We start from the raw sequence: 27,027 nt of genomic DNA on the forward strand, positions 1-27,027 counted from the left end.
ACGCCCCGCCGCCCTGGTCTGCGCTTACACAGAGCGACCAGAGAGGGGTGCCGAGTGCTATCAGACCTACCGTAGGCAGGGAGGTCCACCACAGTCAAGATACACGGAGCACACATAAGACACAAAGCAGGAAGGAGGAGAGCAGAGACAAAGGAAGAGATTGAACTCACAGCAGACACCAAAGAAGGGTAATCACAGCAAATGCTGTCAGCAGCACTGTAGGCAGGGAGGAAAATGACAGGCGAAGCCTCCTGTTGTGTTTTAAAATAAATCGTCTTTGAAAGGTATTTTTATCTCCCTACGTGGTCTTCGTGAAACAATATAACTTCATACTTGTATTGCCTAATTGTGTAGTTCCTCTTTAATGACTGAGGAAATGAGAGTTACACCGAATAGATGAAAAAAATCATGTCATTTTCCACCGAGAGCCCAAAAACACAAGTAAGAGACAGCAATGGTAACATTAATGGCAAATAACAAAATAGCACATCAAATAACAAAAAAAAAAAAAAAAGAAACACATCAAATAACAAAAAAAGAAAAGAAAACAAAAACATGGTGGGTAAGGAATGACTTCTACACCTGCGGAGAATAAAGTGAGTTAGAAAACAGTCAACAAAATGCAGTAATGATGTGTATCCAAGCAAAATTTAAACAATAACCTTGAATAAATAAATCGGATGAAGATATCTAACATGACATAAACTTTGGAGTAGTTTGTTTATTAAAGAAAATTATAGATGTAGTCAGATTCCAAAATGTTTTGTTTTTGTTCCCTTTGGACAGAAAAGTTCCTTATTTATTCTCATTTTCACAGACGTGGTTGCTTGTTTCTGGCAACACATGATGTGTTGTTATACCGATGCCTCAGAATGAGAACGTGTTGGTGTCTTCTTCCTACTGAAGCTACTAAGGTGTTACACATCTTAACAAGATGGAGTTATACATTTGGTGCTGCAAAGAACAGTAATTTGACTTTTTTCAGATACAGTGTTGGGTGTAAGTTTGAGTTTCACCATCATGTGACCTTCCGAGAGGAAACATACCTCTCCCCCTTTCAGGTTCTTCATTCCCATGTCACCCTTCCCCTTCTTGCCCTTCTTGTTCTTCTTCTTCTTGCAGCAGCATTTCTTGATGATGCAGAAGCAACATGTTAGAATAAGTAAAGCGGCTACCACAGCGATGGCGATGATGGCCCAGGATGGCACTGGGGAAAAAACACAGACAAGTGTATAGATGTATGTGTACAGAAGAACAACACAAATCCTGCAACATTTGACCAATCAATTAGCCTACTACTCCGTTTGGTGCCCTGGGCAAAATAGATTAATTAAGAGGTGATACGTTAGCAATTAAAGCAGATGGAAATTAGATTTCTTAACTATTGGGAAGGGCAGAGGATGATCAATACTGAATAAAGACATTACAAGCCTCCCAATGCCTGCAGCAATAGATACAATCTAATTCCACAATAATTCCTTAGAATGAAATCAATAAATGTCGGTTGTTCTGGACAGGTTTGGGGTTTTGTCCGATACTCACGTGGGATCTTGTCGATTTCATTCAGGAACTTGTTTTTGATCTCGTCAAAGGCATCGTTCTTTTCGTTCTTGGTTGCTGGCTCGGTGGCATTTTCGACAGAAACTAGTGCAACAGGAGCTGGTGGCACAGTTGGTGCACTGGCCTCTGATGACTTATTCTTGAACAAGTTCCACTTCCCCATCATTTAGGCTGCACACACTGGCCCTGTAAAACAACAAGCATGCAGTTATAGAATCATCAGTCGCTTGATTTACACCTACACATTATAAAAAATGAATTTCCAGATAACCTTCAACAGTGGTGACAAAAGGGGAAAAAGAAATTGAGGAAGATACAGATTATCACCAAAATTTTAAAAGTTCTTCCCCGAACCAAGGACAACATGTGTGTTGAGCACTGTGACTAAACGGGTGTGATGAAACATCACATCTGAACTGACTTGTCATCTTGGGGAGGGGACAGTGAGTCTAGAAGGGAGCTCATGAATCCTGACTGATCTGGCATAGATGAAATCACTGATATACTCATGAGGTCTGTTTGCGTGTTCTCTAATTGTCACACTCTGGATGTTGTGTGGGCCGCCAGAAGAGGAGGTACTGCTGGCCCACCACCAGAGGGCGCCCTGCCTGAAGTGCGGGCTTCAGGCACGAGAGGGCGCTGCCGCCACGGACACAGCCGGGGGTGACAGCTGTCATCCATCTACACTTCATCATACCACTCCATAAAAACCGGACGTCATCTCCACCTCGTTGCCGAGATATCATCGACCTGTGAAGGTAATATTCTCAGCCTTAAAACTAACTGTGTCTTAGTCTGAACTCGTTTTACAGCTGTTTTCCTGTGGAGTGCCTTATCTGGGAGATTGGCGTAATCAGCGACGGCTTCGCTTCACACCCCAGCCAGATAAGTGTTTGAGACAGGAGCTGCACGAGTGTGTGTGAGAGGTGGAGGTGGACTCTCCACCATTGTTGTTACTGGGTGTGCACACACCCACATCGTATTGTTTCTGCTCCTCGCCAGCAGTACCAGATCCGACATTCGGAGACGGTGGCCACCTGGGGACTCGGGACTTGGCGGCTCCAGTATTCTCCAGGTTCGGTGGCGGAGGAAATCGTGTGGTTCCGGTTCTTCTCAGGACAGACGTCTTCTATCCTCGAGCCTGCCCACACGTCACCTTTGTGGATTGACTGTTTGCAAAATTCTGTATTCCTCTGTATTGTGGTTGTGCTCATTCACAACAGTAAAGTGTTCATATTCGACTCTTTCATTGTCCGTTCATTTACGCCCCCTGTTGTGGGTCCGTGTCACTACACTCTCCCAACACTGGATATTTTTTGCCTGTTTGTCACAGCAAAAACTGGACTGCATATGGTTGATTAGCTACAACATTTCTGTGTTGTGTTTTGGTTTCATTTTGTTAGTATGACTCAATGTTTTTGCCTGCCCCAAATATTAGGTAGTCTAGCAAATAGAGACCGTGCTCTATGCTGTTTAACATAATGTAACTGTAAATACCAGAAAATAGAAATGAACAATCTAAACTGTCTTCTGGCAGTATGGTGGTGCAGTACAGCAATGTGCAAAAGTTAGCAAACAAGGCGAGAGAGCCCACCAATGTAAACATTAATCTGAACTCCCCATTGAAAAAAACTTCTTTTCGGATTTCAGATGTTTTCTCCATCTCTCCCTCTGTTTCGTTGAGATACTCCCAGCACTTGAGAAACTGAGAATTGTCCAACTTTTGTCTGTTGCAATGCCAGTTAGACAAGCTGATGGTGGTGTGGCACAGAGAAGGATTCTCTTAACAAGATGTGAAATTTTAGCTACAGTTTTCCAGACATCACATGGGAGGCTAGAGCCTAGGTTTGAGCTGTTTTCTTATATGAATATCCTTCTCTGTTAAACTCCACCAAGTTGACGAATCAGACAAAAGTGTCACAAAACACAGTTACAACCACACAAGCCTACAATGCCTTCAGATTTGTCTTGGGTGCCTTGGTGGCTTCCCTCACAATACTCCTTGCACAGTCCCTCTGTTTTTGAGAACGTCCTACTCCAGTTAGCTTTCCCATCCATTATTATACTGTTTGTATTTCAAAATGATTGATGTAACTAAAGTCCAAACCCTATACAGTGACTTGGAAATGTTCATGTATCCATCCCCTGACTTGTCTCAAGTAACTGGCTGCAAATGTGATGGTTTGTACTAAAATGAATCATGACATTTAGTATATCCAAGTACCTATCTTCTGAAAATGGAGCGACTGTGTACACAAATGATTGCAAATTTCTAAATGGTTGATATTTTAAAACTGAAAGTCTACACTACAAGCACACTTTGATTGTTTCATTTTAACTCCATTGCGGCGCTGAACTGAAGCACAAGTCCAAAAATTGTGTCACAACCAAATACTTATGGACCTGACTGTATCTGACCTCATGTTCAGTGCATAGCAACCACTAGTGACTTGATATGGTCATTCCAATACTTTCAGAGAAGAGTTTACATGTACTATAATGAAGACTAATATGTACGAAACATCAAAAGAATAGGCACATGAATTTTTCCTTTAAAACCTCTCAAAATATGAGAGGAAGTTATAAATTAGCCTTGTACTACACATGTATGTCAAAATTCACAAGCAGATATTAACACTTCACAATCTAAATTCTGCAATAGCACAGCCAGAACATTTTATAGCTTGTTTGTGATCACAAACAACTTATGAAGGTTATAATAATGCATTTAAAACATGGAGTGATTTATGGTCCATTTCCAAAATGCCACACTGTGTGGTTAGATAATAGCCTAAATGGAAGCTTGCTGCTTTACATTTTAATAGAGTTGTTATGCGACTGGCATCCAAAACAACCACTAAGCACAGTCACGCAGACAAACAAAAAATTATCCACATATAATCAAATAACAGGAACTTGGGACAAGAACAAAACATTCACAGCATAATGGGATGGATATTAATGTATTAATTTACTTATGCTATTTGCGATCTGAATAGAGTGCAGATGGTCTTTTGTCCTTATTTTTATGAATGACAGTTAATTATATGCTTGTGTCATTCAGAAACTCTTCAGATGCTTTCAGATGATTGTAATCATTTTAGAATGAGTTAGCTGGGAAGCTAATGCATCTTGATTTTTATGTAGGCTACGGCAGATGAAATGAAAGATAGCACTAGGAGTTTTGAAAAAGAAATCTTTAAATTCTTAACACATTTGAATGAATAAATGCATTTTATTTAGAACAGACTCAACAATAACAAAAAAAACTCATAAATAGGACAATTTAACAGTGAAGCTGTGTGACTGATGGCTTATAAACGCCCACTCCTTTTACTATAAAAGTAAAATGTATACACAGACATATATACACACATACATACACATACTCAACAGCAAATGCCATGCACAAACAGCATAAATTAATCAATAAACAAAATTCCAAACACAACCAGACAAACCCCACACAATCCCCAAAAACAATAACAAAAATCAACAATCCTAGTTCATCAGATTATAAGAAGTAATTATATTGTTCTTGTGTCTAGTAATACTGTGAGAAATCTTGGAGTCATTTTTGATCAGGATATGTCATTCAAAGCGCATATTAAACAAATATGTAGGACTGCTTTTTGCATTTACGCAATATCTCTAAAATTAGAAAGGTCTTGTCTCAGAGTGATGCTGAAAAACTAATTCATGCATTTATTTCCTCTAGGCTGGACTATTGTAATTCATTATTATCAGGTTGTCCTAAAAGTTCCCTGAAAGCCTTCAGTTAATTCAAAATGCTGCAGCTAGAGTACTGACAGGGACTAGAAGGAGAGGGCATATCTCACCCATATTGGCCTCTCTTCATTGGCTTCCTGTTAATTCTAGAATATAATTTAAAATTCTTCTTCTTACTTATAAGGTTTTGAATAATCAGTTCCCATCTTATCTTAGGGACCTCATAGTACCATATCACCTCAATAGAGCGCTTCGCTCTCAGACTGCAGGCTTACTTGTAGTTCCTAGGGTTTGTAAGAGTAGAATGGGAGGCAGAGCCTTCAGCTTTCAGGCTCCTCTCCTGTGGAACCAGCTCCCAATTCAGATCAGGGAGACAGACACCCTCTCTACTTTTAAGATTAGGCTTAAAACTTTCCTTTTTGCTAAAGCTTATAGTTAGGGCTGGATCAGGTGACCCTGAACCATCCCTTAGTTATGCTGCTATAGACTTAGACTGCTGGGGGGTTCCCATGATGCACTGAGTGTTTCTTTCTCTTTTTGCTCTGTATGCACCACTCTGCATTTAATCATTAGTGATTGATCTCTGCTCCCCTCCACAGCATGTCTTTTTCCTGGTTCTCTCCCTCAGCCCCAACCAGTCCCAGCAGAGGATTGCCCCTCCCTGAGCCTGGTTCTGCTGGAGGTTTCTTCCTGTTAAAAGGGAGTTTTTCCTTCCCACTGTCGCCAAGTGCTTGCTCACAGGGGGTCGTTTTGACCATTGGGGTTTTTACATAATTATTGTATGGCCTTGCCTTACAATATAAAGCGCCTTGGGGCAACTGTTTGTTGTGATTTGGTGCTATATAAATAAAATTGATTGGATTTGATTCTTATAGAGCATTTTAAAGCCCACTAACGTACCACATAATGTGACCTGATCAGGACATTTATTCCAAATGTTAAAACCTTTAACAGAAATGCAATGACTTTTTACAGTAGTTCGAATCAATGACTTCTCAAATACTCATGTTCCTCTCAAACTGTAACTGGATTCCCTCATTTTAAACAAATCCTGGACATGTTGAGGAAAAAGTTTGTTTTTAACTTTATACATGATTTGAACTGTGGTGTAATCAACCAAGTCTCAGCATTTTAAAATATGTAAACAGACAAATACTGGGTTCGCTGGCTCACGGTAGGGTTTGTTACTAATAATTCTAATAAGTCTTTTGTAGTAACAATATTTGTTTTGTATTGGGGGACTCGTTTGAGGGTGGGCACAAAGGGCACAAAGGGCTAAAATATGACACGTATGATGTAATTTCTTCTGTTTTTGTCCCCTACTTCCGGGGACAAAAACACAGCATTTTCTCAGAGTTTTTGGGCAAATTACACACAAACAAAGTGAAAATACAAAGAAAATGTGACGATGCGGTGAGAAAGTGGACATGTGTTGCAGTTTGTTTATGACCAGGAGCCTTAACATGTCGACGTGGTTTTGCAAGTGAGAGAACAAAGCTACTCTGGTTAGCTGTGTAGGCTAACACCGACACAACCTCTCCCATTCACCTCATCTTCCCTTCTCCACTGGGAACCGAAAAGAACACTTTCGCGACTGCTTCGGTGATTGCATCCGAAAACAAAACAGTACACCATTTTTCTATGTGAAGCTATGTTGTGTATATATTGCACAATGGGAGCGGCTGTCGTAATAAGTGGTCAAATCCTGTTATATCACGCAGGGTTGAAACCAGACTGCGGTGCCCTATTAGTTTTATATATTAGTCATATATAGAACAAGTAATGAATGATATTTATCATAAATCATATTTCTGATATAGCTTTTTTCATTTAAGGATTTTATCAAAAGTAAAAGGGTACCTGTCATGCAAAGATTTCAAGACTGTAATCCATGCTTTTATTAACACAAGACTGGATTACTGCAACTCACTGTATTTGCCCTGGACCAGTCACTCCTGCACCACCTGCAGTTGGTATAAAATTCAGCTGCTCGTCTCCTTACTGGCAAACGCAAGCGTGACCATATATCCCCTTTCCTAGCTTCACTGCACTGGCTTCTGGTTGCTTTTAGAATAGATTTCAAAATTTTATTATTTGTTTTTAAAGCTCTTAATGGCCTAGCCATACTTGACTGAGCCCCTTCATGTCTACGCCCCTGCCAGAGCATTGAGATCTGTGAATCAACTGCTACTGGTTCCCCCAAAACTGAGGCTAAAAACTAAAGATGATGGAGCCTTGGAGCCCCTAGGCTCTGAAACAACCTGCCCTGGCACATTCGCTTTGCAAGGTTTTTAAATCTTCCCTAAAGACTCACCTTTTCTCTCTGGCTTTTAATCAAGTTTAGTGGGCTGCTGGCAAAATTTTATTTCAATTTTAATTATATTTTAATAAAATTTTTTGTGTGCTGTGCTATGTATTTTAATACTATTGTACTTATTGTAATTGCTGCGTTTTGAGGATTCTATTATAATGTGTACAGCACTTTGGTCAACTTCGGTTGCTTTAAATGTGCTCTATAAATAAAGTTTGAGTTGAGATATAAAATAGTGAATGTTGCGAGAGCAAGTCTTTTCCTTTATTCAGAATTGCAATGGATTTAGAAATTTTAGATTTAACCTAATTAATGTGTTTTCCAGCTTAATTTGTCATTTAAAAAAAACAAGAAATTTTGTTTCAGTTACAAGTTCAATTTCAGTATCATGTAATAATACATTTTTGCTTAAATTCCTGGTCTTATTTCCAAATATTATACACTTAGTTTTACCAAAATGTTGCTAAATTTCTTTAATTCCTTCACCATCATGTCCAAAAGCATTTCAGTACACAATTGGGTGGTGAAAGGAAGGTAGAGAGCACAAATGTACTCTACCACAGCTAACACGCTAGCCTATGCTGAGCACACTGTTCAGCCAAAATGGAGCTAGCGTGTTAGCTGTGGTAGAGTACATTTGTGCTCTCTACCTTCCTTTCACCACCCAATTGTGTACTGAAATGCTTTTGGACATGATGGAGAAGCAATTAAAGATTATTAATGTTAGTCTTATAATGTCTCTATAGACATTATAAGACTAACATTAATAATGGTACAAAGCTCACTTATTAACCTCCTCTGACTTTAAACAGGGAGACCACACCAGGTTTTATTTTCATCACCTGCTGTTGGTATTCGCCCTATTGACGTTTCAAATCCCGCAAAACCTCGGAGAGGTCGCCGCGCTGCGAGATCTCAGTAACATTGAGAACTACATTGAAACGCTCTGATCACGCTGCACTTTAACCGCTGCACACGGACAACAGTATGAACATCGCAACATAAAACTATTTTTATATTGTGCCTAAAACTCTCATGAATATATTCTCTGGGTTTTTAGACGTTGTTATTGCGTGTGTTTTATGTAAACGTGAGAATCACAGACTGTCTCTCTATTATGTTCAATGGGAGCTGCTGTGAGCGACAATCGCTTCCTGTTCATGTCGTTCTGGGGGAAAGTGAAGTTTGATCTTTAACGTCTTGATAATTGTTCTTTACAACACTGTTTGTCCTCTTTGTTCCAGACTAATATATAATATGTCTGAAATTTGGTTTGCGTTTATTAAATTCCACGCAGATTAAACGTAACAGACACGGATTATTTGTTATAATTGTTTTAGCAAGTTTTCAGGATATCATGCAGCAGTCTCTTATTAATGTGACGAAAAGCATAAAAAAAAATTACATTTTTGTAGTATAATATTAATTAACAGCTGTCATCGTGTTGATTCTCTATATGTTGTTGACTGCAGCGACTCTCTGGCACACAAGGGATTATGGGATACGTCCAGGGGCGTAGGTTTGCATATGGACCACAGGGACAAGTCACAACCAATATTTTGGGATGGCAAAATAGTCCCTACCAATATTTAGCATTTTTGTTGATATAATTTTAGTCGTCATGTTTTGTGTTTTCGACGTGCCTGTTGTGTGGGCCGCTGAAGAGGAGGTACTGCTGGCCCACCACCACCAGAGGGCGCCCTGCCTGGAGTGCGGGCTCCAGGCACCAGAGGGCGCCGCCGCCTCACGGGAGCAGCCTCGGTGACAGCTGTCACCCATCACCTGAGACAGCTGACGGCAATCATCAGTGGGGTATATCAGCAGGACGGCATCTCCACCTCATTGCCGAGATATCGTTCTACCTGGAAGGTAATATTCTCAGCTGACTGCTTGACAGTAACCTTTTGTGACTTTTGTGAGTGATAACAGACCTTTTTTCCAACGAGAGGTGGAGGTAGCTTTCCTGCCGTGTGGATTACTGGGTGCAAACGCGCCCACCTTTAATTGTGTTTTTGTTCCTCGCCAGCAGTACCAGGTCCGACACGCGGAGGCAGTGGCCACCTGGGAGTTCGGGACTTGGCGGCTCCAGTATACCCGGGGTCCTGTGGCGGAGGAAGCCGTGTGGTACCGGTCTTACCTTGGAGAGGCGTCTCCTATCTTCGAGCCTGCCCACACGACACTTTTGTAAATTGACTGTTGTCCATTTCTGTGATTGGTTGTATTCGTTGTGCACATCCACAACAGTAAAGCGTTGTTATTTGACTTACTCCATTGTCCGTTCATTTGCGCCCCCTGTTGTGGGTCCGTGTTCCTACGCTTTCCCAACAGTGCCAGAATGACAGGGTTACCCATGTTGCAATTTCATTAGCTCACGTTCTTCTCACATGAACGTAAACAAAGCGCATCTCGTGGCAGGCAGTGCTTCATTTGTAAAGTGTGAGGTCCCGGAGCAGAGAGGATGGGTGGCTCCGGTGCAGTGTTGCCAAATGTACGATAATTATCGTATTTGTACGATAGTTGTGCCCTCTGTACGATGTACGATCAATAATGGGAAAAAATCCAATATGTACGATAATTTCAGTTGGTTGCCCAAACACACATCTCTCTCTGACACCCAAGAATCATTTTGCAGGCGTTGCACTCAGTCGGCATCAAAGACACACCACACACAGGGCTGCTGCTGGCTTTCGGCGACCGTCATTTGAAAGCCCGCCCCCTCTCATACAGAGTAATGAGTTCCATCCAATCTGTGCCGTGACAGGAAGATTCCCCAACCATCTTTTTTTTCGAAACTTTATTTCAACAAATGCAATAACAAACGAACAAAACACAAGAGCAAAGAGATATACAAGAAAAATAAAAAAAAGTTCCAAGTTCCTTATGGAGGTGTCAACATTTTTTCTGTGTTCAACAAAATCTGCACAAGTGTCCATGGCATCGGATGACGACAGCGACCTCGAGGTTGAATTCGACTCTTTCTAGTCTGGTAATTAACACGTTTGTGTCCCTTCACAGAAAAAAAAAATGTTTCTAGTCTGGTAGTGCATTTGCGTTGTTTTTTTGCCATAGTTTCCCCATTACTATAATTACTGTTTAAAAATGTGACATAAAATTCTTTGTAAATTAAAAAAAAAAAACGCTAAAAATTCTACAGCTAGCCAGGCCCCTGTAGTCGGTGCGGACCAAGGTAGCTTAGCCGCCGTTAGTTCCCCCCTGGCAGATCCCGGGCAGCCGGGAAAGCAGGCTGACTGGGTGACTGTGAGGAGGAAGCGTAGCCCTAAACAGAAGCCCCGTGTACACCGTCAACCCGTTCACATCTCTAACCGTTTTTCCCCACTCGACGATACACTCGCCGAGGATCAAACTCTGGTTATTGGCGACTCTGTTTTGAGAAATGTGAAGTTAGCGACACCAGCAACCATAGTCAATTGTCTTCCGGGGGCCAGAGCAGGCGACATTGAAGGAAATTTGAAACTGCTGGCTAAGGCTAAGCGTAAATTTGGTAAGATTGTAATTCACGTCGGCAGTAATGACACTCGGTTACGCCAATCGGAGGTCACTAAAATTAACATTAAATCGGTGTGTAACTTTGCAAAAACAATGTCGGACTCTGTTGTTTTCTCTGGGCCCCTCCCAAATCAGACCGGGAGTGACATGTTTAGCCGCATGTTCTCCTTGAATTGCTGGCTGTCTGAGCTGTGTCCAAAAAATGAGGTGGGCTTCATTGATAATTGGCAAAGCTTCTGGGGAAAACCTGGTCTTGTTAGGAGAGACGGCATCCATCCCACTTTAGAGGGAGCAGCTCTCATTTCTAGAAATCTGGCCAATTTTTTTGGATCCTCCAAACTGTGACTGTCTAGCGTTGGGACCAGGAGGCAGAGCTGTGGTCTTATACACCTCTCTGCAGCTTCTCTCCCCCTGCCATCCCCTCATTACCCCATCCCCGTAGAGACGGTGCCTGCTCCCAGACCACCAATAACCAGCAAAAATCTATTTAAGCATAAAAATTCAAAAAGAAAAAATAATATAGCACCTTCAATTGCACCACAGACTAAAACAGTTAAATGTGGTCTATTAAACATTAGGTCTCTCTCTTCTAAGTCCCTGTTGGTAAATGATATAATAATTGATCAACGTATTGATTTATTCTGCCTAACAGAAACCTGGTTACAGCAGGATGAATATGTTAGTTTAAATGAGTCAACACCCCCGAGTCACACTAACTGTCAGAATGCTCGTAGCACGGGCCGGGGCGGAGGATTAGCAGCAATCTTCCATTCCAGCTTATTAATTAATCAAAAACCTAGACAGAGCTTTAATTCATTTGAAAGCTTGTCTCTTAGTCTTGTCCATCCAAATTGGAAGTCCCAAAAATCAGTTTTATTTGTTATTATCTATCGTCCACCTGGTCGTTACTGTGAGTTTCTCTGTGAATTTTCAGACCTTTTGTCTGACTTAGTGCTTAGCTCAGATAAGATAATTATAGTGGGCGATTTTAACATCCACACAGATGCTGAGAATGACAGCCTCAACACTGCATTTAATCTATTATTAGACTCTATCGGCTTTGCTCAAAAAGTAAATGAGTCCACCCACCACTTTAATCATATTTTAGATCTTGTTCTGACTTATGGTATGGAAATAGAAGACTTAACAGTATTCCCTGAAAACTCCCTTCTGTCTGATCATTTTTAATAACATTTACATTTACCCTGATGGACTACCCTGCAGTGGGGAATAAGTTTCATTACACTAGAAGTCTTTCAGAAAGCGCTGTAACTAGGTTTAAGGATATGATTCCTTCTTTATGTTCTCTAATGTCATATACCAACACAGAGCAGAGTAGCTACCTAAACTCTGTAAGGGAGTTAGAGTATCTCGTCAATAGTTTTACATCCTCATTGAAGACAACTTTGGATGCTGTAGCTCCTCTGAAAAAGAGAGCTTTAACTCAGAAGTGTCTGACTCCGTGGTATAACTCACAAACTCGTAGCTTAAAGCAGATAACCCGTAAGTTGGAGAGGAAATGGCGTCTCACTAATTTAGAAGATCTTCACTTAGCCTGGAAAAAGAGTTTGTTGCTCTATAAAAAAAGCCCTCCGTAAAGCTAGGACATCTTTCTACTCATCACTAATTGAAGAAAATAAGAACAACCCCAGGTTTCTTTTCAGCACTGTAGCCAGGCTGACAAAGAGTCAGAGCTCTATTGAGCTGAGTATTCCATTAACTTTAACTAGTAATGACTTCATGACTTTCTTTGCTAACAAAATTTTGACTATTAGAGAAAAAATTACTCATAACCATCCCAAAGATGTATCGTTATCTTTGGCTGCTTTCAGTGATGCCGGTATTTGGTTAGACTCTTTCTCTCCGATTGTTCTGTCTGAGTTATTTTCATTAGTTACTTCATCCAAACCATCAACATGTTTATTAGACCCCATTCCTGCCAGGCTGCTCAAGGAAGTCCTACCATTATTTAATGCTTCAATCTTAAATATGATCAATCTATCTTTGTTAGTTGGTTATGTACCACAGGCCTTTAAGGTGGCAGTAATTAAACCATTACTTAAAAAGCCATCACTTGACCCAGCTATCTTAGCTAATTATAGGCCAATCTCCAACCTTGCTTTTCTCTCAAAGATTCTTGAGAGGGTAGTTGTAAAACAGCTAACTGATCACCTGCAGAGGAATGGTCTATTTGAAGAGTTTCAGTCAGGTTTTAGAATTCATCATAGTACAGAAACAGCATTAGTGAAGGTTACAAATGATCTTCTTATGGCTTCGGACAGTGGACTTATCTCTGTGCTTGTTCTGTTGGACCTCAGTGCTGCTTTTGATACTGTTGACCATAAAATTTTATTACAGAGATTAGAGCATGTCATAGGTATTAAAGGCACTGCGCTGCGGTGGTTTGAATCATATTTGTCTAATAGATTACAGTTTGTTCATGTAAATGGGGAATCTTCTTCACAGACTAAAGTTAATTATGGAGTTCCACAAGGTTCTGTGCTAGGACCAATTTTATTCACTTTATACATGCTTCCCTTAGGCAGTATTATTAGACGGTATTGCTTAAATTTTCATTGTTACGCAGATGATACCCAGCTTTATCTATCCATGAAGCCAGAGGATACACACCAATTAGCTAAACTGCAGGATTGTCTTACAGACATAAAGACATGGATGACCTCTAATTTCCTGCTTTTAAACTCAGATAAAACTGAAGTTATTGTACTTGGCCCCACAAATCTTAGAAGCATGGTGTCTAACCAGATCGTTACTCTGGATGGCATTTCCCTGATCTCTAGTAATACTGTGAGAAATCTTGGAGTCATTTTTGATCAGGATATGTCATTCAAAGCGCATATTAAACTAATATGTAGGACTGCCTTTTTGCATTTACGCAATATCTCTAAAATCAGAAAGGTCTTGTCTCAGAGTGATGCTGAAAAACTAATTCATGCATTTATTTCCTCTAGGCTGGACTATTGTAATCATTATTATCAGGTTGTCCTAAAAGTTCCCTAAAAAGCCTTCAGTTGGTTCAGAATGCTGCAGCTAGAGTACTGATGGGGACTAGCAGGAGAGAGCATATCTCACCCATATTGGCCTCTCTTCATTGGCTTCCTGTTAATTCTAGAATAGAATTTAAAATTCTTCTTCTTACTTATAAGGTTTTGAATAATCAGGTCCCATCTTATCTTAGGGACCTCGTAGTACCATATTACCCCATTAGAGCGCTTCGCTCTCAGACTGCGGGCTTACTTGTAGTTCCTAGGGTTTGTAAGAGTAGAATGGGAGGCAGAGCCTTCAGCTTTCAGGCTCCTCTCCTGTGGAACCAGCTCCCAATTCAGATCAGGGAGACAGATACCCTCTCTACTTTTAAGATTAGGCTTAAAACTTTCCTTTTCGCTAAGGCTTATAGTTAGGGCTGGATCGGGTGACCCTGGACCATCCCTTGGTTATGTTGCTTTAGACGTAGACTGTGGGGGGTTCCATGATGCACTGTTTCTTTCTCTTTTTGCTCCATATGCATCACTCTGCATTTAATCATTAGTGATCGATCTCTGCCCCCCTTCTCGGCATGTCTTTTTCCTGGTTCTTTCCCTCAGCCCCAACCAGTCTCAGCAGAAGACTGCCCCTCCCTGAGCCTGGTTCTGCTGGAGGTTTCTTCCTGTTAAAAGGGAGTTTTTCCTTCCCACTGTGGCCAAGTGCTTGCTCATAGGGGGTCGTTTTGACCGTTGGGGTTTTTCATAATTATTGTATGGCCTTGCCTTACAATATGGAGCGCCTTGGGGCAACTGTTTGTTGTGATTTGGCGCTATATAAGAAAAAAGTTGATTGATTGATTGATAATGTAAATAAAGTGTTAAATTATTCAGCATTATGTCGTCATATGTTATGTATTATGCTGTACTTGTGCGTCTAATGGTATGAGTGGGGTGGTGGTGGTGGGCAGGGGGGCCGGGGGGGGGGTATTGTCCCTACCAAAGCTGAGACCAAACCTACGCCCTTGGATACGTCAATAGGGCAAATTCACAATTTTAGAGTATCCCAGAATCCTTTGCGTGCTGGGGAGGGAGGCTTGATAATGGCTGAGCTTAATGCTAACTTTAACACTGAAAATGCTACAGACATGCTAACGCATTGGCATCGGTCCCATTTTTAAGTTATAAACTACATCATCTATCAACTGTTTCAGAAGACCATAACAGGTCGGTTTAACATAAAAAAGGTAAATATTACTCACAGACATATGCTCTTTAGGGTTTTAGTAGGGAAAAATTAAGATAAAGCGAAATAAAACAGAGAACCAAGGAAGCAGCATCGAAGATCAAAGCACTGCTTCATTGGTTCAAGGTTCAAAGCAAAGCCGCGTTGCAGAAACGGTTGATTACAGACCCGCTGCAGGGTCTGTAATCAATGTAGAGAAATATATATATATATATATATATATATATATATATATATATATATATATATATATATATATATATATATATATAAATAACTCACATTAAAGACTTATGATTATTTTAGTTAAACACCTAAAATACATTTTATGGTTGAACTCACCTCCATAACAACGCAATGTTGCAAACAAGTTGCTTGTTGCTTGTCCACTCCGCCACCCGCAAATGCTTGTTTACACTGACAACGAAATCTTCCACAGAGAGACCGTGATTATGCACGAGATTTGACACTGTAAAGGCGTCAATATTTCTCTCCACCATTCAAACATGTGCCCAATGTTTTGAAGAAGATATGAACTCAGCACCACATTATTGCAAGCAGGCAATATTCTAGCATGTAATCAATAATATAAATAAATAAATAATATTATTAACCACTTGCCATTGTATAAAATAAATGTTCTGGTTGCACAACATTAAAAGATATAAAGTTTCCGGTTTAATTTTTGCTTCTCATTTTCATTCCTTGAATCAGTTCAAAGCCTTGCTTTAAAAAGGTAGACACAGCACTATTTCTGTCACATAGTCTTCTCTGGATGGTATTTTATCTTTCATAGAAAAATTATTCACTAAACTGCAGAAAAAGGCCAGAATGCACAGCTTCTCCTTCTGCCTCACTGAAAAAAGTAACCAGTCCTCAAGCCTCACCAACCACTCCTGTAATTTGCTTGCTCAATTTCTGAAGCAGCAAATTGATTTTTTTTTTTTTTTCCATGCTCATGAGAAACTCAGATTTCAGGCAAGTGCAAAGAAACCTGTGTAATGTCAGCAGAGAAAAAAATTACAATAATGACAAACTGTGACATACTGTACATCACAGTGTGCAGTCACCATACCTTCACGATACTGATATCTTGAAAACAAAATCTGGACCTATTATAAGTCCTTTCAGCTGCACCCTTTTCACTTGGGGTTACCACAGCAGATCCAATATATGTTCATGTGCCACAGGTTTTATGCCATGGGTCCTTCCCGTCACAACCCCACATTACATGGGAAATAGGTACAGGTGGTTTTGAACTAATACTCTTCTGTGGAAAGGGTGTTTAATTCCCTCATTGCCAGATTGTCTAGGTTCATACCTACTCTCTCATGTTATATTTCCCAGTGTTTGTTTCTCTATTATAGACCCATGCTGCGATTCCATGTTTGCTGAGTTTAGCCTGCTGCTTCTGGGCTTCTGGATGTCTTCATCTGGAATAACAGACCTCTGTGCGCTAACCATGTGTTTGTGTTTTGGGTAATTCTTCTGCTGTTCCCTTGAAAGGTTGCTGCCCGCTGGACTGATCACCCATGTGCCTGACGTCAGCCTGCGTATTGACCAGTGTATTTCTCTGCTGTGTGAACTGTGGTGTTGTGCACAATAAACCAGATTCTTCCTACTTACCAACATTCTGGTTCTCTGTATTAAGGGTCCGCTATGTAAGCCTCTACAATCTGTCAATATGATCACTCGATTGTGACTTTTGTCACTGCAAGCTTGACATGTCCTTGTTGTGCTTGCTTTATTTGTTAGTATGGCTAAAGCAGATGGTCACCCCACTGAGTCTGGTCTGCTTGAAGTTTCTTCCTGTAATAAAAAATGCCAGTGGAAGTTTTTCCTTCACACTATTGAAAATGTGTTTGGCCAGGGGAGGGGCATCATACTGTATGTTGTGACTTGGCACTGTGTAATTGAATTGAAAGTACCTAATTGAATTATTGATTAGAAATGATTCACAATTTTGATTTAACTAGTTAGATTTCGAAATACTAATCAGTGCAATGTGTCATATTCTTTTGCCACCCCTTATACTAAAAATGTAATGTATATGGATGTACAACTCAGTGAAAGAAGTAATCCTATACCACAGTCATCACATTAGGTTGTACATTTGTAGTTCATAAATTAAACATAATGCCAACAGTGTGATTAAATATTAAATCAAAGCAGTTTCACTTGTCCATGTTAAACATGATTGATAATAAAGAAAGTAAACTGAATAGAAAAGAAGTTTGGGTAACTTAGGGTGAAGATTATGAATCATCAAGCCTTCTAACACTGAATCTGTTTCCACTGCAAGACTGAACAAGAATTTATTTCATAAAATGACAGATTGCTTCTGTCTACACCTCAGTCTACCATTTTACAGTAATTGCGCCATGTTTCACCGGGTTGTCAGGTTGGTGGGCAATGACTTGAGATCATTTTCCAACAATATTTATGAGAAACAATCATCAATCCACCATTTTTATTTCGCTGGCACGCCGCTCTGTGCTCACACCAACAGCCGTGGCTGACCAGGGAGTGTTGAACCACAGAAAGACACCACACCAACAACTAAAAGGCATTCTGCGGTGCTGTGTCCACAGGCCAAACAAATGTTCAATCAGAGCTCAGATATCGCAGTGTGAAAACTGCAAATGAAAGAAGCCTGCTGACAGAGTGATGGAGAGCTCGGTTCAGAAAGCACAAAAAGATGACGAGCATAACAAGAGGCGACTTGGCTTGCTGGCTTTATTGCCATTATGGTGATTTCTCAAGCGTCATTCACCCACATTTGTGCCAGCGACCTTGTTTCTATTTACTGCCACTTTTAAATGATTAAAATCAACACTGACAGCTGGATAGATATGCTTATATTATTCACGTCTGGTTCATGCATCTTAAGTATATGAAATAACTTGTGCTCCATGTTGCAGAATGCGGTGTGTTTCAGATGAAGGACGTCTTGTGATGTTGTGCATTTGCATTGATTTGCAATGCAAAGAAAATGACACCGAATAGCCAACTTCTGCACACATTTCAGAATCAGACGCCTCATTCTCTCTGCTCCTTATCATATATTACTACAGATGCTGTGACAATGTTTAAAGCAGCCACTTACGTCTGATGTTTATGTGCATTTTATCCTTTTTGTCCCTCACATCAGGCTGAGCCAACCCAATTAGATTAACATTCATGGCTACCTGCTGAAGGATTTTATTCCCTTCAGCTCTCAGGGGCGTCAGTGAGGGCAGACACAAAGGACGCAGACTTAAACTATTGGTTTTATAGCATCCATTATCCTGAAAGCTACCCGCATCTTCCAGGTGAATAAACAGCTTTGTCTGAGAAGATGGTGCCCCCTAGCCCCAACCTCCATTCATCTATCAATCAATCAATCAATTTTTTTTTTATATAGCGCCAAATCACAACAAACAGTTGCCCCAAGGCGCTTTATATTGTAAGGCAAGGCCATACAATAATGATGTAAAACCCCAACGGTCAAAACGACCCCCTGTGAGCAAGCACTTGGCTACAGTGGGAAGGAAAAACTCCCTTTTAACAGGAAGAAACCTCCAGCAGAACCAGGCTCAGGGAGGGGCAGTCTTCTGCTGGGACTGGTTGGGGCTGAGGGAGAGAACCAGTATCTAAAATGAAATCTAACCAGAAGAGAAGAAAATGTAATTCCTTGAATGGCTACTTGAGGCTGGCTCCAAAAGCAAGCAGATTCCCACAGAAGCCCATGTTAAAATGTCCAACTTTAGAGGAAGAATAAAAATGTTTACAGCTTGGTACAAAAACATGGTTTTGGTCTCTACAGCTACTTTCCCCCTCCATGAGAACTGGAAAGGAGGTGATATTTTTTTAAAAATAACTCATCTGTTGAACCTGTAAAGTTATGAATAATTATGGGCGGGATCACTTTGAGTAACAGGGAGTGTGTGTCGCTCGGCTGAGTCCCGAGCTGTGCCACCAGACGCGGCTAGCCGTGGCTACCAACTGTTGTGGACAGCCGTGTCCTTTGAGCATTTTATTATGAATATCTAATAATAATGCTTAGTGTGTGGTTAATTATCCTAGCACAACATCTATGTTGTAGCATTTCTCATGAGTGAAATTTTTGTGTGATTTAATTTCATATGTTAGCAACATTAGCACTATTGGCTTGATGATGTTAGGTTCAGGTAACCCACAGTTATTAAAGTCATGAAATGTTCATAGTTCTTCATACTCATCTCAAGCACCCATCATGAAAACCACTGCCCAGTCCACAAAAAGTAAAAAGCCCCTTCAGCTGCTCCCTTGTTTTCACTCCGGGTCGCCACAGCAGATCCAATATGGATGATTTGGCATAAATTTTACACCGGATGCACCTCCTGACACAAGTGCAAATTATATGGAGAAATGTGGCAGGGGTGGGATTTGAACTGGGGACCTTGTGCACTGAAACCAAGCGTACTAACCACTTGGCCACCAATCAATCAATCAATCAACTTTTTTCTTATATAGCGCCAAATCACAACAAACAGTTGCCCCAAGGCGCTCCATATTGTAAGGCAAGGCCATACAATAATTATAAAAAACCCCAACGGTCAAAACGACCCCCTATGAGCAAGCACTTGGCAACAGTGGGAAGGAAAAACTTCCTTTTAACAGGAAGAAACCTCAGCAGAACCAGGCTCAGGGAGGGGCAGTCTTCTGCTGAGACTGGTTGGGGCTGAGGGAAAAAACCAGGAAAAAGACATGCCGTGAAGGGGGGCAGAGATCGATCACTAATGATTAAATGCAGAGTGATGCATACGGAGCAAAAAGAGAAAGAAACAGTGCATCATGGGAACCCCCCCACAATCTACGTCTAAAGCAGCATAACCAAGGGATGGTCCAGGGTCACCCGATCCAGCCCTAACTATAAGCCTTAGCGAAAAGGAAAGTTTTAAGCCTAATCTTAAAAGTAGAGAGGGTATCTGTCTCCCTGATCTGAATTGGGAGCTGGTTCCACAGGAGAGGAGCCTGAAAGCTGAAGGCTCTGCCTCCCATTCTACTCTTACAAACCCTAGGAACTACAAGTAAGCCCGCAGTCTGAGAGCGAAGCGCTCTAATGGGGTAATATGGTACTATGAGGTCCCTAAGATAAGATGGGACCTGATTATTCAAAACCTTATAAGTAAGAAGAAGAATTTTAAATTCTATTCTAGAATTAACAGGAAGCCAATGAAGAGAGGCCAACACGGGTGAGATATGCTCTCTCCTGCTAGTCCCCGTCAGTACTCTAGCTGCAGCATTCTGAACCAACTGAAGGCTTTTTAGGGAACTTTTAGGACAACCTGATAATAATGAATTACAATAGTCCAGCCTAGAGGAAATAAATGCATGAATTAGTTTTTCAGCATCACTCTGAGACAAGACCTTTCTGATTTTAGAGATATTGCGTAAATGCAAAAAGGCAGTCCTACATATTTGTTTAATATGCGCTTTGAATGACATATCCTGATCAAAAATGATTCCAAGATTTCTCACAGTATTACTAGAGATCAGGGAAATGCCATCCAGAGTAACGATCTGGTTAGACACCATGCTTCTAAGATTTGTGGGGCCAAGTACAATAACTTCAGTTTTATCTGAGTTTAAAAGCAGGAAATTAGAGGTCATCCATGTCTTTATGTCTGTAAGACAATCCTGCAGTTTAGCTAATTGGTGGACTGGGAGGGGTACGGCCCCGAAGAACGCTCCTGGGTGAAGAGGAGTTTCATCCTGGACCCGGCCCTCCTGGCCGATTTCTACCGCCGCCACCCAGACAAGCCACAAAAAAAAAAAATGCTTTCGTAAAACACTGAACCAAAGTTAGTCTGTTACCTTTAACTTGTTCAGTAACTCTAAGATGGGGAGGTATTCAAGCATCATTTGTCCCGCCCAGGTCACACAGACTCTTGCCCGTGCGCCACCCATTCTGAGTTGGCAGGGACATAAATGGAGTTAGCGCTACCACCATGGTGACTCCCAGAGCACCACTTTCTGAGCTTTAAAATGGCTCTGCCAGCGCTCTTCAGAAAACCTAGACATCATAGAGGGTTGGTCCAGTGTATATACAGTATACTGGGGCTCTCATACATTTCTTCATACTGAAACTATTATATCAGGATAACATAAGCAGCATGGGTCCTGGGTGGCAACCACCCAGGCAGACTTCCAGACAAGCCCCACTTCTCGAATGTAACCAGTTATAACTCACAGCCAGGTTAAATATTCGCATCCTCTTGGTCTTCTCTAGCCTCTTGAGTTTTTGAGAACTGCCTGCTCCAGACAGATTTACCATACATAAGACATAAGTGACTGGGAAATGATCATGTATCCATCCCCTGAGTTGCCTGAAGAAAACTGGTTGTAAAAGTGATTCTTTGTATTAACAATAATCCCAGTATTCCTATTTTTTATTTTATTTAATTTCAACCCAAAACAATTGGTGGGGTCTACAGTTGCAAAATTTAAAAAAAAACTGTCACTATCCAAATACTTTGGGACCTGACTGTGCATGTACCTTCAGAACCACAGATATGAAATTAATGTCTAATTTGGCTACATGCATGAAAAAAATCATTTCTTCAGCTTTGTATGAACTTTTGGTTGTAAAATTTGAGTTAACACAGTTAAATAATCAGAACAAAAGGCTTAGTTCTCTGATTTAGCTCACTTCTAAGTGAAAATATCGTTCAATCTTTCATGGGAAGCATTCACTCTTGACCTTGCTCGATCACCTCCTTCGCACTTTTTTCTTCACAAATAAAATGATACAAAATCCTTTCAGCTGGGTTGTGCAGAGGTATGACTGTTACTTTCTTATTCTTTCATAGCAGTTATGCACTAAACCTCAAATTACAAATCTCTGATTTAGCACATTTCTGTGTGAAAATGGTCTTGCTTACTAACTACTACCCTCTATGTGTGTGAATGCGTGTGTATGGCTTCGAACAAGCACAAACCGGGGAGAGCTGAAATTTGCTGTTTGGACATTGTGCTGCAGTGCACCATGAAAGTTCAGGATTTTGGGGTTTGAAGTGTTGTTATTGTGGTTCATGTTAGATTAAGAGTGTTGTTAGTGTTATTGATTTATTGTGTTTTGTAGTTCAATTGGTTTATTCAGTTTAGTTAATTGTCATGTTGTCATTACCATTTGGTTTATTACATTTAGTTAAGTGTCATGTTGTCATTACCATGAGTGAAAAGAATATGCTTTTGATGTCTTCCACTACTATCTGTTTGTACGTGTGTAAAAATTAAAAGCACCTGCTTGCAAACAAAAACAAAAGTAAAGAGCTGTGACCTCAGCCAGAACTGCAATATAGGCTGCTTTGGCTTCAAATTTTTACCCCAGTGGAGCAGGATCAAACAAGTTTCAAGCTGTACTCACTAGGAATACCCAGTTTAAAGATGTTTGAACATGATTAAAGCTGTTAAGATTACGAACACCCAGATGTTACAACACACTAGTGACAATTTCAGCTTGGGACGGTCACATCTCCTCCTCTCTCCTCTATCTCTGCTCCACCCTTCAAAGTCCCTACTTCACCAAGCTGTGAATTCTTCAAACTATATTGGATTAATCATGGAATTGATCAGCTGGTCTCTGAACGCTATTGACACCATTTTTTTTTTTACAAGTAGATCAGGGCCGGGGAACCCTGTGTGCCCGGATGGAACTTACCCTGCGGGCTATGTTCTCGACACCTGGCAGACTTGGCGGGTCACATGCTTTCTGCCTTTCTCTATGGAGGACGTTGAGGATTTATTCATATTGTATTCATAGTAGGAGGGCTGGTACTTATTGGCTTATGTCCTGCCCTGACCTACCGGAAGATTGGCAAGACGGCTGCCGCCAAAACCACGACCCCTCGCTTGTCTGTCATGATTAATGAATTGGGCAAGGTGATGCATTCTCAGACTACGTTAACCCTTGAACTCAGATGCAAATTGGACAACATCTCGGAGCAAATGTGTGCCTTGCAGGAGAAGATTTCAGAGGCTGGGGAATTTTTCATAATTGGATTTTGGTTTGTTCGTGTGAAGCTGGAAAAGTGTTTTTCACTGTTCAACCACAAACACGGCAGGCTTATCAGCCTATCAAGGATAAAATGTCCATTGTTTATCCTCCAGAAGAACTTCTATGGCCTTGGGAAGCTTGGCTGCCTCCTTATCTTTCTTACTCCAGTACACAAGGACAGACAGACTCACACATGGACAAAGACTGAAGCATGCTCCACTTTCCCTTCTACCTCACCTCCTGTCCCCCATCACACACCCCATCCCGGCCACCACTCACGCCACCCCTTTCCCCTCTGGGGGCTGTGTGGTTTTAGCTGCGGCAGGTCCCCGTTCCCCCCAAGCAAGCGGCGGCGTGACTCCAGTTGCAGCGACTACCACACACACTCACATCACTTCAATTTGGATAGTGCACATAAACAATGTCAAATGTATATATGTTGTCTTAATCCTGATGTGTGCCATTATTACGGTAAACAAGTAATAATTGTGAATTAATTGCTGTTTGTCTGTGGTAATGTGAGTGTGGACGTAATCTCGTTGTTGTTGCACTTGTAATGACAATGACAGTATATCTCATCCATCCATCCATTTTGCAAATCAGGATGAAATTTTTGAACACTTAGAAAATTTGACCCTGATTTCAAAACTGGTGCTGATGATGGTCAGAACTACTAGATTCACCAAGTATGGATCAAGAAATTACTATGATGCTTTGATGATGATTTGCTATTAAACGAAAAGGAACAGATCTCTGTGGAACTGTTGGGAAAGTGTAGGTACACGGACCCACAACAGGGGGCGCAAATGAACGGACAATGGATGAAGTCAAATAACAACACTTTACTGTTGTGAATAAGCACAACAAACACAACGGATCACAACAATAGACAACGAAGTCAATTCACAAGAATGTGTCACGTGGGCAGGCTCGAAGATAAGAGACGTCTGTCCAAAGCAGAACCGGAACCACACGATTTCCTCTGCCACCGAACCCCGGGAATACTGGAGCCGCCAAGTCCCGAACTCCCAGGTGGCCACTGCCTCCGCGTGTCGGATCTGGTACTGCTGGCGAGGAGCAAAAACAGTTAGAAGTGGGTGTGTGTGCACCCAGCAACACGTATGGTGGGAAACCACCTCCACCTCTTGTCGAAAAAAGAAATGGAATATCCAACTCACACAATCAACAGATATTCACAGTCAGCTGAGAAATTACCTCCTTGGTAGAGCGATATCTCGGCAGAGAAGTGGAGATGACGTCTTGCAGATATACTGCTGCGGATCAGATGATTGGTAACAGCTGTCGTAGGTGACAGCTGTCACCCCGGCTGCTCCTGTGGGATGGCAGCGCCCTCTGGTGCCTGGAGCCCGCACTCCAGGCAGGGTGCCCTCTGGTGGTGGTGGGCCAGCAGTACCTCCTCTTCAGCGGCCCCCACAACAGGACCCCCCCCCTCAACGGGCGCCTCCTGGCGCCGGACCAGGCTTGTCTGGGTGGCGGCGGTAGAAATCGGCCAGGAGGGCCGGGTCCAGGATGAAACTCCTCTTCACCCAGGAGCGTTCTTCGGGGCCGTACCCCTCCCAGTCCACCAAATACTGGAAGCCCCGGCCCATCCTTCGGACATCCAAAAGCCGGCACACAGTCCAAGCCGGCTCGCCATCGATGATCCGGGCAGGAGGTGGTGCCGGACCCGGAGTACAGAGGGGTGAGGTGTGATGAGGCTTAATCCGGGACACATGGAAAACAGGATGGATCCGCAGTGAGGCCGGAAGCTGAAGCCTCACTGCGGCTGGACTGATGACCTTGAGGATCTTAAACGGACCGATATACCGTTCCTGCAATTTAGGGGAGACCACTTGGAGGGGAATGTCCTTAGTTGACAACCACACTTCCTGCCCTGGCCGATACGTAGGGGCCGGGGTCCGCCGACGGTCTGCATGGGCCTTCGTCCTCATCCGGGCCCTCAGCAAAGCAGAACGGGCGGCACGCCACACCCGACGGCACTTCCGCAGGTGGGCCTGGACCGAGGGCACACCGACCTCTCCCTCAACCACCGGAAACAAAGGAGGCTGGTACCCCAGACACACCTCGAAAGGGGAGAGGCCGGTGGCTGACGACACCTGGCTGTTATGGGCATACTCGATCCAGGCCAAATGGGTACTCCAGGCCACCGGGTGCACGGCCGTCACGCAACGCAGGGCCTGTTCCACCTCCTGATTGGCCCGTTCTGCTTGCCCGTTGGTCTGGGGATGATACCCGGATGAGAGACTCACTGTGGCCCCCAGTTCCCGGCAGAAGCTCCTCCAGACTTGCGAGGAGAACTGGGGACCGCGATCGGAGACAATGTCTGTGGGAATCCCATGCAGCCGGACGACGTGGTGGACCAGGAGGTCCGCTGTCTCCTGGGCCGTCGGGAGCTTCGGGAGGGCCACGAAGTGGGCCGCCTTGGAGAATCGGTCCACTATCGTGAGGATGGTGGTGTTGCCCTGGGACGGCGGGAGGCCCGTGACAAAATCCAGGCCGATGTGGGACCAGGGGCGATGAGGCACGGGCAGCGGCTGGAGCAGTCCCGAAGCCCTGCGATGATCAGCCTTGCCCCTGGCGCAGGTGGTGCAGGCCTGGATATAATCCCGGACGTCGGCCTCTAGGGACGCCCACCAGAAGCGCTGCCGGACAACTGCCACGTTTCTTCGCACCCCTGGATAACAGAAGAGCTTGGAGCCGTGACAGAAGTCCAGGACTGCAGCCCTAGCCTCTGGTGGGACGTAGAGTCTGTTCTTCGGCCCAGTTCCGGGGTCCGGGCTTCGTGCCAGGGCCTCCCGGACGGTTCTCTCTACGTCCCAGGTGAGGGTGGCCACGATAGTGGACTCCGGGATGATGGGTTCCGGTGGATCCGACAACTCCGCTTTGACTTCATCTTCATGTACCCGGGACAAGGCATCCGATCTCTGGTTTTTGGTCCCGGGACGGTAGGTGATCCGGAAGTCAAAACGGCCGAAGAACAGTGACCAGCGGGCTTGCCTGGGGTTCAGCCGCTTGGTGGTCCTGATATACTCTAGGTTCCGGTGGTCAGTGAAAACCGTGAATGGCACGGACGTTCCCTCCAACAGATGTCTCCACTCTTCAAGAGCCTCTTTCACCACAAGGAGTTCTCGATTGCCGACGTCATAGTTCCGTTCGGCCGGGGTCAACCTGCGGGAAAAATAGGCACACGGGTGAAGGACCTTATCGGTCTTCCCTCTCTGGGAAAGCACAGCTCCTATCCCTGAGTCCGAGGCGTCCACTTCAACCACTAACTGGCGACTAGGATCGGGCTGCACCAGAACGGGTGCAGACGAGAAGCGCCGTTTCAACTCCTTGAACGCGGCATCGCAACGATCCGACCAGGTGAAGGGGACTTTTGGTGAGGTCAGGGCTGTCACGGGGCTAACTACCTGACTGTAGCCCTTAATGAACCTCCTGTAGAAATTAGCAAAGCCGAGGAACTGTTGCAGCTTCCTACGGCTGGTGGGTTGGGGCCAGTCTCTCACCGCCGCGACCTTGGCCGGATCAGGAGCGACGGAGTTAGGGGAGATGATAAACCCCAGGAAGGACAAAGAAGTGCAGTGGAACTCGCACTTCTCGCCCTTCACAAACAGCCGGTTCTCCAACAACCGCTGCAGGACCTGATGTACAT

At 42.9% G+C, this 27,027-nt stretch overlaps 1 protein-coding gene across 1 annotated transcript in view; it reads right to left on the reverse strand.

Annotated features, from left to right (window-relative positions):
- The window catches only part of syt2a (synaptotagmin IIa), an 80,047-nt gene that overhangs the window by 16,427 nt on the left and 36,593 nt on the right, over window positions 1–27,027 (reverse strand). Inside the window, 2 exon segments of the mRNA XM_034172897.1 lie at window positions 1,047–1,207; window positions 1,543–1,746. Coding sequence (XP_034028788.1) covers window positions 1,047–1,207; window positions 1,543–1,723 — 342 coding nt within the window. The 5' untranslated portion in view covers window positions 1,724–1,746.

Source organism: Thalassophryne amazonica, chromosome 6 (genome assembly GCF_902500255.1).
Source record: "Thalassophryne amazonica chromosome 6, fThaAma1.1, whole genome shotgun sequence".
Classification (NCBI taxonomy): domain Eukaryota; kingdom Metazoa; phylum Chordata; class Actinopteri; order Batrachoidiformes; family Batrachoididae; genus Thalassophryne; species Thalassophryne amazonica.